The 13,141-nt window shown below is 39.7% G+C and overlaps 1 protein-coding gene across 1 annotated transcript; it reads left to right on the top strand.

Annotated features, from left to right (window-relative positions):
* The first annotated feature begins 2,531 nt into the window (after positions 1-2,531).
* Positions 2,532-6,244, top strand: LOC125475429. The gene is made up of 5 exons (XM_048580158.1): positions 2,532-2,765; positions 3,622-3,969; positions 4,570-4,854; positions 5,532-5,921; positions 6,004-6,244. Exons 1-4 carry the CDS (start codon positions 2,532-2,534, stop codon positions 5,646-5,648), a joined length of 984 nt encoding a protein of 327 aa, XP_048436115.1. The 3' UTR covers positions 5,649-5,921; positions 6,004-6,244.
* Positions 6,245-13,141: the final 6,897 nt, after the last annotated feature.

The raw sequence follows: 13,141 nt of genomic DNA, 5'->3' as shown, positions 1-13,141 counted from the left end.
ATTTTCATTTTGTCTACAAACCATTCTGCACCTTTGATTCAAACTTGATTATTCTTTAAATATTATACTATGCTCTACGTTCTTTTATCCTTTGAAACATATTTTCTCATATATTTTCTAATCTCACATCAACACGAGGACACTATTTCTAGTATCTACTAAATTTTCACGATGATCCATGGCCCCTCGGAAGTAGCAATTAACCGCTTTGTAGTTTCTCAATTATTATTCTTGGGCCTATATAATTCAATTTCCTAATGGAGGATGTATGACCGTAATTAAGAGCTTGAAGACGGGCAAAGTTTTTTTAGGTATAAAATATGAATCTCACAACAAAAAGCCATGGCCCATTCACTGAATGTGTGACAAATAGATATTCCAAACCAATTTGCGTAATCTTATAAATTATAAGTTTTTGTATATTTTTTTGGAATTGACATGTTAAAGGGAGTTTTTATAATACAAGTAACATCTGAAGAGAAGGAAATCAAATTTAGGATCATGAGTGTAGGTGGTGTACTTAAAATAAATGTTCTTATCACCACCATGATGCTTGAGTTAAAATTTAATGTCAAGTAAAAAGATATTTAACGATGCCACGTAGTGATAAAAATTTATTGGTAAGTTTTTCATACAATTCTTTGAACATAAATAAGATATTCTTAATCAATTGAACTACCAGCTATCACAACATATATGGTATGTCTGCTACCTTTAATTTGCTTGGCTTGAACTAATTATAGGAATTGGCTAAGATTATGTCGGTTGGGTTTAGCTGGTATTTAGGCCCTTCCTTTTAAATAGTTTAAAATATGGTCACATAACGAATGTATAATCCCAACTTATTCAGTTGGTGATTAACTGTATGCTTTATTTAAGTTGGAATTGGTGCTAAATAGCGCAAATTAAATCCTAATCCAGCCAATTCAACGCCCCTTAAGGGTTGCAAAAATACATGAAAGAAATTTATTTGCCTCCATCTTTTTTAATTCGTTAATATTTGAGTCTTGTCCCGTGATGAACGAAATTGAAAGAATTATATTTACATGGATTTGAAAAATAAAAATTTACAATTGAGGTGAAGTGTGGGTGGAAAATGAAAGGGGAGGAAATAATTTGAATTGGTACAAGCAACATAAAAAGTCTCTCCAAATAGTGGGACGAATGGAGCAGTTTCTTTCCGACACTCCCAACTCGTACAAGCTACGCCCCAAACCAAACTCTGACTACGTGCCCAAGCCACCGCCATACAGTAAATTCTCTGTTTTTTATTATGTCATAAAAAAAAACAAAAACGCTGATGACAATTTACGATTTATTCACCTCTTTTGAGTTTGGAAAAATTATGAAGAATTCTATTTTACTTATAATTACATTCAAGCAGATTCATTAGGTCAGAACCCGTAACGTGAGTAAAAAGCAGAACAAAGAATTCCATGCGCCCTAAGGAGTAGTCAGCAGCACAGCAGTAAAGGGCAGGAGGATGGGATATCATATCAGATCATATGGGCGACTAGATTGATGACTTTGGATGTTTCTGCGTTCTAGTGGAAGAGACAAGTCGCATTCAGCAAACGGTGCTCACCTCTCACGTCCCACTTTATCGGATCTGTGATAACTTTACACCATGGGCTTGCGGGTCCACTACCCATCTCCTCTCCTGCAGAACAAGATCTATATACATAAAACAGGTTTATTGCCACCGTAATATATCGGTTCATGATTAATATATTGTATATGTTTTTAACATAATGTTACATTGTTATAGTATAACCAGGGGCGAACCCATGAATAGGCAAGGGCATCAGGTGACCCTCTGAATTCGATAAATCTCTATAGATAACTTAGGTGTTGTTCTTTTAAAGGTTAGAGTTGCCCTTCATACATTGCCATCAACTGCTTGATATAATGCCTTGAAGAGGGGTTGCCCTTATTATTATTAGATTTTAGGATAAAGTATAAAAAATTACCTCAACTATTGGTGTCTCGACACTTTCATACCTCATCTTTTTAAAATGACAATGTCGTACCTCATCTTACGAATTTGTGTCAATGTCATACCTCCGTCAGTTTTTCTGTTAATTTTTCTGTTAAGTGATGACGTGGGTAGATACTGGGGCCACTCACTAATCCAACTGAATTTAAATATAATTAAATATATATTTTTAATAATTAAAATTTTAAAATTTTAAAATAAAATTATTTTTTTATATAAAATTGTGGATCCACTCTCTCTCTCCTCTCTTTCTCGCCTCTTTTCTCTCTCTCTTTGGACACCCACCTGCATCCCCAAAACCTTCCCCACCCTTCCCACCCATCCCCCCCAACTTTCCTCCCCCTCACACTTTCTTTCCCCCGCTCCCATCTTCTCTGCGCAACCTCTCCCTCCAAAAACTCTCCCATCTAGAGCCCCTCGACCTTTCCACCTCCCACCTCTGCTTCGCCACTCTCCCGCCCCGCCGTCCCTCCCTCTCAATCACCTACCTCACCGTCAATGACAACCTCTTCTACGCCACATCAGGCCACAAGAAATGCCTCTGGATCTCCACTGCGTCGAGTCGGTCAAGGCGCATGAGGACGCCGTGAATGCGTTGGCAGTGTCGAACGACGGGACAATGTACACCGAGTTGACGGATTGTCAAATTTGGGTGCGGTCCAAACCGTTCGGGGAAGATGGGAGCGGGGTGGGATCTGGGTTGGGTGGTTCTGGTTTTGAGTTTAGGGAAGACGGGGAGCGAATGGAAGAAAGGGTGAAGGGGAGGAAGGTTGGGGGGGGACAGGTGGGATGGGTTTGAGGGATGCAGGTGGGTGTCCAGAAAGAGAGAAGAGAGAGGTGAGAGAGAGAGGGTGGTGGAGGAAGGGGGGGGCAGGGGTGGGTGGGAAGGGGTCGAGTGGGAATGGGTTTTGGGGATGGAGAGAAAAGAGAGAGGCAAGAGAGGGGGGTAGAGAGAGGAGAGAGAGATTTAATATAATTTTTTTTTAAATTTTAATTATTAAAAAATATATTTAATTATATTTTAATCCAATTGGATTAGTGAGTGGTCCCCGTATCTAGCCACGTCAGCACTTAACAGAAAAATTAACAGAAAAACTGACGGAGGTATGATATTGACACAAATTCGTAAGATGAGGTATGACATTGTCATTTTAAAAAGATGAGGTATGAAAATATCGTTACTTTAGCCTATTTTTTTAAAATATTATTTAACCAAAACGATGTCATTTTGAACTTGGATGTTTTATTAAAATAATATCTGCTGGCGGCAGCAAGCCCTTAACTCAATTCCAATTCTTAAATCTGATTATCTAAATCCAACCAAACTCAATCCATAACGCCCAAACTCCTACCACCTCGTATTGACTTTTGTTGTATTAGTTGGTATTACTTCACTGGAGAGAGATATTTTGCTATGGATATTGTTAAATGTTTATTGTGTTACTAAATGAGAGATCAATAGTTGATTGATAACATGATTACTTATATAAGAGCAATGTTTTTTCTTCCATTGATAATGAAGCTCTGATATAGCGTTTTCAAAATATAAAAATGCATCGTGCATAACTGTAACTTGTTTTGTTATTTCTTCTATAAATTATAAAGCTATGGTTTAATTTTTTAAGTTCTTATGCAATATTTACGAACTTTTACATGATCCTCCATCGATTGATCAGGGAGCTCGATTTGTACGGCCACGATCCGTTCGAGTTGCCGTAGAGCGCGTGTTACTCAACGGCCACGGAGGGAGGAAGAGGCACTGGTTCTGCTACACGGTTAGGGTTTTGAAGGAGGCGAGGGCGAAGAGCGGGTATTGGCGGAGGCAAGGGCGGTTTAGGGACGTGGTGGGCCGCGGAGGGAAGGTGGTTCCGGGGAGGAGGTCGAGCTTTGTGTTTTATTTTGGGAGTTCGCCAAACGACGCCGTAAGGACTGATTGGGTTCTCTATCAGTATGCTCAGGTCGATCATGTTAAGGTAATTTTCGTACACTGTCGATTTTCCGCATTTCGGTTTGGATGAAGGGGCATTGCCTTATTTGGGTTTGAAGTTCTTGTAGAATTGTCTTATTAGGGTTTGAAATTCTTGTAGAAGTCATGGTATATTTGTTCTTGTTTTGTATAATTTGGTTATTGTTGTTGTTGTATCAATGTCATATGTATGCGTGATTCCGGTTAATTAGGGAAAGGGTCATTTTTTTCCTTTTTTATTTCTTTGGTTAAATTGCTGAATATTTGAGTTGAATGAATGATTTTCCATGTGTATTGAGCTGTTGAGAATTTTGAGTTTTGTTTGCCGAGTAGATAGTTATCGGAAATGTCTCATTAGAACCCAATAGGCTGTGTAAGCATAGACGAATTTTGTTTTACTCGGTGAGACGTGGGTAGAAGTGTAGGTGTTGACACTCTTTTGCAAATTTATTCTTCATGACGTTCAACCATGGTCTAGCTCTCTAGCCAATTAAGCATTGTGCGTTATGCCATACGATTGATACTCCCCTTAGTTATTACTGCACGGTGCTAAATATAATGGCGTGTGTGCACATGAGTAAAATGTCGTATGTCTGTTCATGTGCAGGCTGCTTTTGTCCTTTGCCGTATTTTGGTGAGATCTCGTAGTGGAAATAGAATATCAGATCATGGTTTAAGTTCTTATGCTGAAGAAAGTGCTCGCACTGTTCGTCGCATTGGAATTCAGCATGATGGATTTCATACTCCCAGTTGTAGTGAAAATGAAGTGCATGGTGACACTTCTGTGCCTAGGAAAAATGAGATGTCAAAATATCCGAGGCTGGACCCTGAGCTAGATGATCGAGTCATGACAAGGCCTGTTTCTATACCAAGAATTCAGTCTAATGAACAGGTAAATGCACCTTAAGCAAATTCTTGTGCTACTACTGTTAGTGCTACTTTCATCATTCACATGCTTGATATACTATACTATTTAACAACAACAGAGTCTTACATAGCTGTTGAATAGAATTCATCTTTCAATTGTTGATATATTCTACCTGTTTCAATAATTTACTTTGTTTTCCATTCTGCCACATCAATGCTTACTATGCCTTATTTTTTAGAATCAAAGGGACATCTTGTGAAGTTTGTTACCTTGATAAACTGGTTAAAAATTATTGTTTTCTGTTGGGACACTTATTCTAAGCGGTGTCTTTCATTAGCATCAGACATTTTCTGATGCTCTTTTTGTGGTAGTTTTGCACTTTGCAGTCAGAAATATCCATATGCTTCCAAACAGATGAAAACAGTAAAAACCTATAGATGGAGTCTTGACAATCTCAAAAATCTCATTTTGCCATCCTTAGAAATTTCCCATTTGTTATTTTATGCACTTCGTGTCTCAAAATTATTGAATTAGTCAGTCTGAAGTTTTCTAGACACAGGTGGCCTTTGAAATTTTATGATGCTGGTGTAGTACTAGTGTACTATTGATTCCATTACGTCTTGTTACATTACATGGTTCGTCTGATCCTGTTTTAAATTATAATTTTTTCTGCTAAATTATTTGGATTTCTTTCTGTGCAGGTGCCAGCATCTGTGCTCGGTGGTAGGAATCCAATATTGCTTGATAATTTGGCGGCCAAGCACTTACATTCCATTCTGGAGGGTGATTTTATAGAGTTGGATGATCTCATCGATTGAGCATCCAATATAAATAATAAGGCAACTGGATCGTTCCTATTAGAGGGAGTCTCTGGGTCTCAAAGAGGTGGAATCAACCTAAATTTTCAGACTAAATTACTGAGGTGCTAAATTTTCATTTGAGACAAACTGTGCATACGCTCTGTTTAAATGCACAGCAGAGGATGAGAAGGGTTTAAGTACTGAAAACCCTTTAAGAAACATTAACGGATAAAGTATAATGTTGGTTACGAAGTGGAGAGAGATGAATGGCAGGCACCAACACCTGTAAAGGTAATAGTTACAAAAATCATTCAATGTATTGTATTTCAGTTCATGCCAGGAAATATTCATTTGCTTTCCTTTGGGGATGCAGATTTGCTCTGTGCCTAAAAAGGGGCAAGGGCTTCACTTGAACAAGAAAGACTAATACGTCTGATGATGGTAAATCCGATATCGAATCTGTTAGTATCAGCCGCTTCAGCAGGTTTCAATCCAGCTGCCTTGTATCTAGGGGTGGAAAAAATTCCCGAAAATCCCGAACCGAACCGAAAAAATCCCGATCCCAAACCAAAAATTTCCCAAACCGAAATTCCCGAAATTTTGGGGATGCTATCCCGAACCAATCCCAAAATTTCGGTATGGGATTCGGGATTGGCTTCTCGATATTTCGGGAATCCCATACCAAACCGAAAATATATAATATTAATTATTATATATATTTATACATACATATATATATATATATTATTCTTTTATAATTGATGCTAGTAGTTTCTAATTCATGCTCAACAACCTAGTATGCCTTACACCTTGCATATTTTTCATGTTCTGTTTGATATTCATGTGAATTTTATTATTGCTGCTGCCATGGCTGATGATTTCAAAAGGCTTGATTCTTTTGTCTCTCAACAGATTGCAAAAAGAGTTTAATTAATTTGAATTTTGACTATGATAAAAAGAGTCAAGCATGCCAATGTTCAATTAAATGGTAGTGTGAATGAAATGAAATTCCTAATTCATAAATGTGTTCTTGAATTATATATTTGAAGAACAATTCATAATTTCATATTTCAATTTGGGATTCCCGATTTGTCCCAAAATCCCGAAAATATTTCGGGATTCCCGAAATTTGGGATTCCCGAAAATTTGGTTTGGGATTGGTCTTCAAATTCCCGTCCCGAAAAATTTCGATTTGGGATTCGGGATACTAGTTTCGGTATGGTATCCCATACCGAACCACCCCTACTTGTATCTACATTTGGATACTTTGAACTTGTGGAAATGTTATGTTTTTCCGTTGTCTAGCGCCTTCCTTAGCAAGGCCTATTTTGCTGTCTGATGCTGTTTTTCATCTCTCTTTCATATTCCAAAGATTTGATAGAAAACAGTTCTGAGTAATTTCGACATAATGATGATGACATTCATTTGATAATATGTTTGCAATTCCATGATGAATAGCTGCGGAAAATCAGCTTTGATAATTCGTTATACAATTTCTTATCATGTCACATTTTCTGGAAATGCTCTGATTCGTATATAGGTTACATTGTTATCGTATCATGAACTCCCGTCATTTTGCAGAAGGTTATGTTCATTGTTGATACGCCTGTCCGTGGTCTTCATCTTCTTCACCTTTCTCTGTCTGTAAATTATTCCTGGTTTTATTCTAGTGTCTTTGCTGTTAGCTTTGGGCTGTACCTGTTTCTTTAGCTGTTCGGCCTCAATTGTGGCTTCCTTTGGGCTTTGTGAAGAAATCATTTTTAGACACCATTAAAGTGTAAGTTGTGAGTCAATGTTAGGAAAAAAAAGGGAATGTAAATATTGTAAATACTAAGAGTCCTTTATTAGGAAGGAATGTCCTTTATTATTTGTTTCCTTATGGAACATGAATTGTATGTATATATATATATATTTCAAATCAGGAATACAATGAAAATTAGCCTGTAAAATTCTATTTGGTATCAGAGCCAAACTACCGTAACCCTAGAAAACTGTATCTTCCGCTGTGACGTTCGGTTGACTGGTTCCTGCGCAGTTTGTTGCAGAGATTGGTCATACTGTGTGTACTGTGATTGCATCATGCTGTTTTGCAGCTGCCGTGTGGTTCTGTCTTGCTGCTGCCGTGAGTCTCAAGTGCGAGTGCCTTTTTTTTCCTCCCTTTTCTCACTAAGTCGTGACGACGAATGTAGGAGATGAATCAATTTTGAAGTTGGAAGGTGGTTCCCACGCACCAACCAATAATCCGGTATCGAGTCCCGTTATTTAGAACGAAGGGTTTGCCGTATCAAATACCATGAAGTTGAATGGATCAAATTATCCTCTTTGGTCCAAGGTATTGGAGATGCATATTGCTGGACGTGGTAGAAAGGGCTTCGTGGGGGAGTATCAAGGAACCTGCTGAGGATAGTGCTGAGTATGAGACGTGGGAAATAGGGAATGCAGTAGTAAAAGGGTGGTTGATCAATTCCATGAAACCTACTATCATGGGATTTTTTATTCACCTGCGTACTGCCAAAGAAGTTTGGGAAGAGGTGGCTCGAACTTATTATGATGGTCGGATATCTCTCAAATTTATGAATCGATGGTTAAGTCGTTCAGGCTTCGTTAAGAGGGTTGGCCAGTGGGTGTGTATTACGCTGACCTTAAGTCCGTTTGGCAGGAGCTGGATTAACGAAGACCAATCAAGATTGAATGTGCTACTGATTTCAAGACACTTTGAGAAGAAATTCAAGTTGATCGTGTGTATGCTTTTCTGGCGGGTTTGGATGACATCTTTGATAAAGTTGTAAACACGAATTATTCCTGAAACAAGAGACAAGAATACGTGTACAAAATAATATTTTGTATTAATGATTTTGGGGTTACAATCTCTTTGTAATTTGATCCTCTGATTCTATCTTCGTACGATGTGGGTTTGTGGATGAGTTGTTGATCCAAAGGGCCGTCGGGGCTTGATCTAAGGATGCACAGTTGATGAATGGATCTTCAAGGGGCGTTAGGCTTGATCTTGAAGAATGGGTGTATGAGTTTGTTGAGGTTGTTGATCCAAAGGGCCGTTGGGGCTTGATCTCAGGATGAACGGATGATGAATGATGAACACTTTCTTCAAGGGGTCGTCGGGGCTTGATCTTGAGTTAGTGGGAGTTCTTCAAGGGCCGTTGAGGCTTGATCTTGAAGGTTGATGGATGAGCGGATCTTCAAGGGCTTTTGGGCTTAATCTTGAAGAACGATTGGATGTGTGGATTTGTTGAGGTTGTTGATCCAAAGGGCCGTTGGGGCTTGAACTTAGGATGAACGGATGATGAACGATGAACACTTTCTTCAAGGGGCCGTCGGGGCTTGATCTTGCGTTGGTGGAAGTTCTTCAAGGGCCGTTGGGGCTTGATCTTGAAGGTTGATGGATGATGAACGATGAACACTTTCCTCAAGGGTCGTCGGGGCTTGATCTTGAGTTGGTGGAAGTTCTTCAAGGGCCGTTGGGGCTTGATCTTGAAGGTTGATTTGACGAAGAACGAAGAGTGCTTTCTTGATCCTTCGGGATTTGCTTGAGAGCTTTAGAGTTCCGAAGCTTGAAGGTTTTGGTGTGATATCAATTTCCCTTCCTTTCTTCCTCCCTTCCTTCTTTCTCCCCCTTCCTTTCTTTCTTCCTTCCTTCTTTCTCTCTCTTTCTTCCTTCCTTTCTTTCTTCCTTCCTTCTTTCTCCCCCCAAAATGAATGCCTTTGGCCTCTTATTTATAGAATTCCAAAACTTGATTTTTGGATTTAAATAATCAGATGAAATAAATCATTTCTGCCAGGTATTGACACGTGTCCTATTTGATGACTTTTCCAATTTATTTCGATTTTTCGTTGAGTCACACGCTACATGTAAAATTTATGTGATACGTGAGCGTTGAAATTTTAATTATTGGTCAACATTCATTTCACCGAAATTTTGATGTCTACAAATGCCCCCACTTCAAGGCGTGTCGTAGACATGTGCTTGTCACGTGTAGAAGATGCGTTTTGAAGTCCCTTAATGTAGATGTCAACCCAAGGGCCGTCGAGGCTTGATCTTGAATTGGGCTGGAAATTTCTTCAAGGGCCATCGAGGCTTGATCTTGAGTTCGACTGGAAGATTTTCCGGTTTCCTCCAATCGTTGATTTTCCGCAGGCTTACTCTTGAACTGAGCTGGAGGATTCTTTTGGTCTCCTTCGAAGGTTTGAACTTACTCCTTTGATCTGGAGTTGAATTTGATTCAAGGGTGGTGAACACTTGATTTTGAATCGGACTTGTGATTTCTTCAAGGGCCATCGAGGCTTGATCTTGAACTGGGCTGGAGGATTCTTTTGGTCTCCCCCTATCGTTGATTTTCCTTTGTGCTACTCTTGAACTGGGCAGCAGGATTCTTTTGGTCTTCCCCGAAGGTCTGAGCTTACTCCTTTTTTTCTGTTTCTTTGTTCAATCTCTCCAATTCGTATTGAAGAGGGTTAGAGGATAGCTCAGCATATGCAGTCGTAGCTTGTCTCCACATGCTTCAATGCATCATTTTCAGTTGCCTTACTTGCTCCCCTTTGCAGAAGTGGTATTTCCTTATGCAGGTTTAGCATCTTCTCTTGTACTATTTGTTCCTGATGCAGGAGTTGAATGCAAACCTTGCATTTGAATGGACCATCACTTCTTGGTGGCAGCGCAAGTTTGAGTGGAGGTTCCGACATATTGCTTTCTCTGTCCTTGTCCTGGCAGGTGAGAACAAGGGCAAAGGAAAAGATAGGGGAAAAGCATGATATGAGATACCTTTGCTTTCGCCCTTGATGATATGAGATACTTTTACCTTGGTGTCATTTGTTTGCAAGGGTATTCCCGGAGAGGAAGAAAACTGAGCATTTTGAGATGCTTTGCTGGGAGTGTACTCTCGGAGGTGAGGAAGAGTTGGGCATTTTTTTTTCTTGTTTGCAGGTTTGCTTTGCCATAAAAGATGAAGGTCGACATATATAGGGATTTCCCAATAGCAAGTGGTGGTACTGTTCTTTTACCCTTGTCGACAAACGTTTTGATCCCGCAAATCCGGCTTTTTGAAATAGTGACGACTCTTCGATCTTTGAATACGCCTCTTTGATTTCTGAACGACGCCTCTTCGATTTCTGAACGAGTGCCTCTTTTGACAAAGCTGCATGCGTTTTCTGAAAAGCAGAGAAAGCGTCGCCGAACTTTGCGCTTGTCAGCTAAAGATGTGTAGCTGCGATGATAACCTCCACGTGATCTTTTGACAAAGTGGCACCCGTGCTCTGAAAAGCCGCGAAAGCGTCGCCAGCCTCCACGTGTTTTCAACTTTGTCGGAGATCTTTTGACAAAGTTGAACGCGTTTTCTGGAAATCCGAGAAAGCGTCGCCTAACTTTCGCCGGAAAATCCAGCTTTTGAGATTTGCAGAGCGATGTCTCTTCACTTTTGAATAAGCGGCCTTTCGATTTTTGAACCAACGCCTCTTTGATTTCTGAGCAAGCGCCTCTTCGATTTCTGAGCAAGCGCCTCTTCGATTTCTGAGCAAGCGCCTCTTCCTTTTTATAGAGGTATTGATCACCTTTAACATGCACACTTTGAAGGTTGCTCATTCCTGAAAATCATCTCCGGCCTTTTGAGTTTTAACTCCATCCACCCATCTCTTTTAACACCTCTGAAAAATGGCTAACCCATCGAACCTTAGCTTAGAATTGAGTCTCAGCAGTGATCCGGTTGCGCCGCGTCAAGGTAATGTATGGTGCCCGTCTTTCTTATCTTCTAACGGTCCTCTTACAGGTGAAGACTCAGTGATGCAGGATGCAACAACAGCTACAATAGTAGCTAGGAACCTCCTCACTCCAAAAGATAGTAGGCTGCTGTCAGGACGGTCCGATGAGTTGGCCGTTCAAGAGTCCCTCGCTCTCAGTGTTCAGTGTGCGAGCTCTGTGTCCAACATGGGCCAACGCCTGCTTGCTCGGTCTCGTCAAGTGGAATCATTGATGGCAGAGGTGGAAGATCTTAAGCAGGAGATTAAACAACTTAAGTACGAGAATAGAAGTTTGCATGTGCTTGCAAATAACTATTCGTCGGGCATGAAGAGGAAGCTTGATGAGATGCAAGAATCTCAAGGTCGAATTCAAAGCGACCGTCAAAGGCTTGCGTCTTTCTTCCAGAGACACCTTTTTCCTGCATCATCTAGCGTTCCACCAAGTATTGGGGCCTCGACTGATATATCTTCGGTGCCTCCCGCTCCTGGAGTTTGGCCAAGTAGTGGGGCTTCACGTGAACAACCTTTGTGAAGGCTCCATCTTCCTCTTTTTTTGTTAGATACATTTTTTTTTTTTTTTTTTTTTTTTTTTTTTTTCGCACTTGTAATTGTTCGAAAATCAATGAACATACTTCGTTTTATTTAGTGTATTGTGCTAAATACAGAGAAAACATGTACATCACCAAGAATTTTTTTTTTTTTTTTTTTCCGGTGGCACAGATCCACCAAAGTTTTTTTTTTTTTTTTTTTTTTTTTTTTTTTTTTTTTTAACTTTCATCATTACTTCCCAACATCATCATTTCATTTTACTTTATTTTATTATTTCTTATTATTTTATTTTATATATATATTTTTTTATTTTTCTTTTTTTCTTCTTTCGGTGGATTGATCCACCAGAGTTGTTTTTTTATTTTTTTATTTTTTTTATTTTTTTATTTTTTATTTTTTTATTCTTTACTTTCATCATTACTTCCCAACATCATCATTTCATTTTACTTTATTTTATTATTTCTTATTCTACATTGTTGTTTTTTTTTTCTATATAAAGGACCTGCAAGATTGAGGCTGTGGGTGAAAACCCAGGCCGAGTCCGAGAGAGAGAAGGCGGAGGATCTTTGGGTGTGAGTTGACAAACTTTGATTTTGTCAAGCACATTCAAAGGCAGCAGCAGAGGCGAGCAGACGGATGAGATCTTTGGGTGTGAGTTGACAAACTTTGATTTTGTCAAGCACATTCAAAGGCAGCAGCAGAGGCGAGCAGACGGATGAGATCTTTGGGTGTGAGTTGACAAACTTTGATTTTGTCAAGCACATTCAAAGGCAGCAGCAGAGGCAAGCAGACGGATGAGATCTTTGGGTGTGAGTTGACAAACTTTGATTTTGTTGATCACATTCAAAGGCAGCAGCCATGGCGGAGGTGCAGAAACAGCCAGATCTTGAGGCAGAGTGTAAGGCGTCGAGTTTGAAGACCGGCTAGTCGTTTGACAGCGGTCAATGAAGCTCTTTGTTGATTTTGATCATGGTGGCCAGAATGACGAGCTTGAGGTAGTGCAAGATGTCAAACCTGAAGTGGAGGAATTGCTGCATTGTCCCTGGGGAGGTTAACACTGGCGGTAGTGATTACTGCAGTAGTCGTGTCTTCTGATGGCTGCGATGGTAGAACTTTCACCTTTTTCTTTGCTTTTGTGAAAATAAGAAGAGCCAAGTCTTCTTTCTCTTCCTCTGCAAAAAGTGCATTCACAGATTTCCTTGCTGCCTTTTGAC

The sequence above is a fragment of a genome, unplaced genomic scaffold (genome assembly GCF_019419815.1).
Source record: "Pyrus x bretschneideri cultivar Hongxiangsu unplaced genomic scaffold, Pyrus_bretschneideri_v1 Contig15, whole genome shotgun sequence".
In the NCBI taxonomy this organism is placed as follows: domain Eukaryota; kingdom Viridiplantae; phylum Streptophyta; class Magnoliopsida; order Rosales; family Rosaceae; genus Pyrus; species Pyrus x bretschneideri.
The sequence above is the reverse complement of the archived record's forward strand: the minus strand, read 5'-3'. Positions and strand labels throughout refer to the sequence as shown.

Excerpts from the sequence above, each read along its gene's own strand:
- LOC125475429 (XM_048580158.1), top strand. The coding sequence starts at position 2,532 with ATGCCTCTGGATCTCCACTGCGTCGAGTCGGTCAAGGCGCATGAGGAC. Across the intron at positions 2,766-3,621 it reads AAAGGGTGAAGGGGAGGAAG|TTCTTATGCAATATTTACGA; the intron begins GTTGGGGGGGGA and ends TAATTTTTTAAG. Across the intron at positions 4,855-5,531 it reads GAATTCAGTCTAATGAACAG|GTGCCAGCATCTGTGCTCGG; the intron begins GTAAATGCACCT and ends CTTTCTGTGCAG.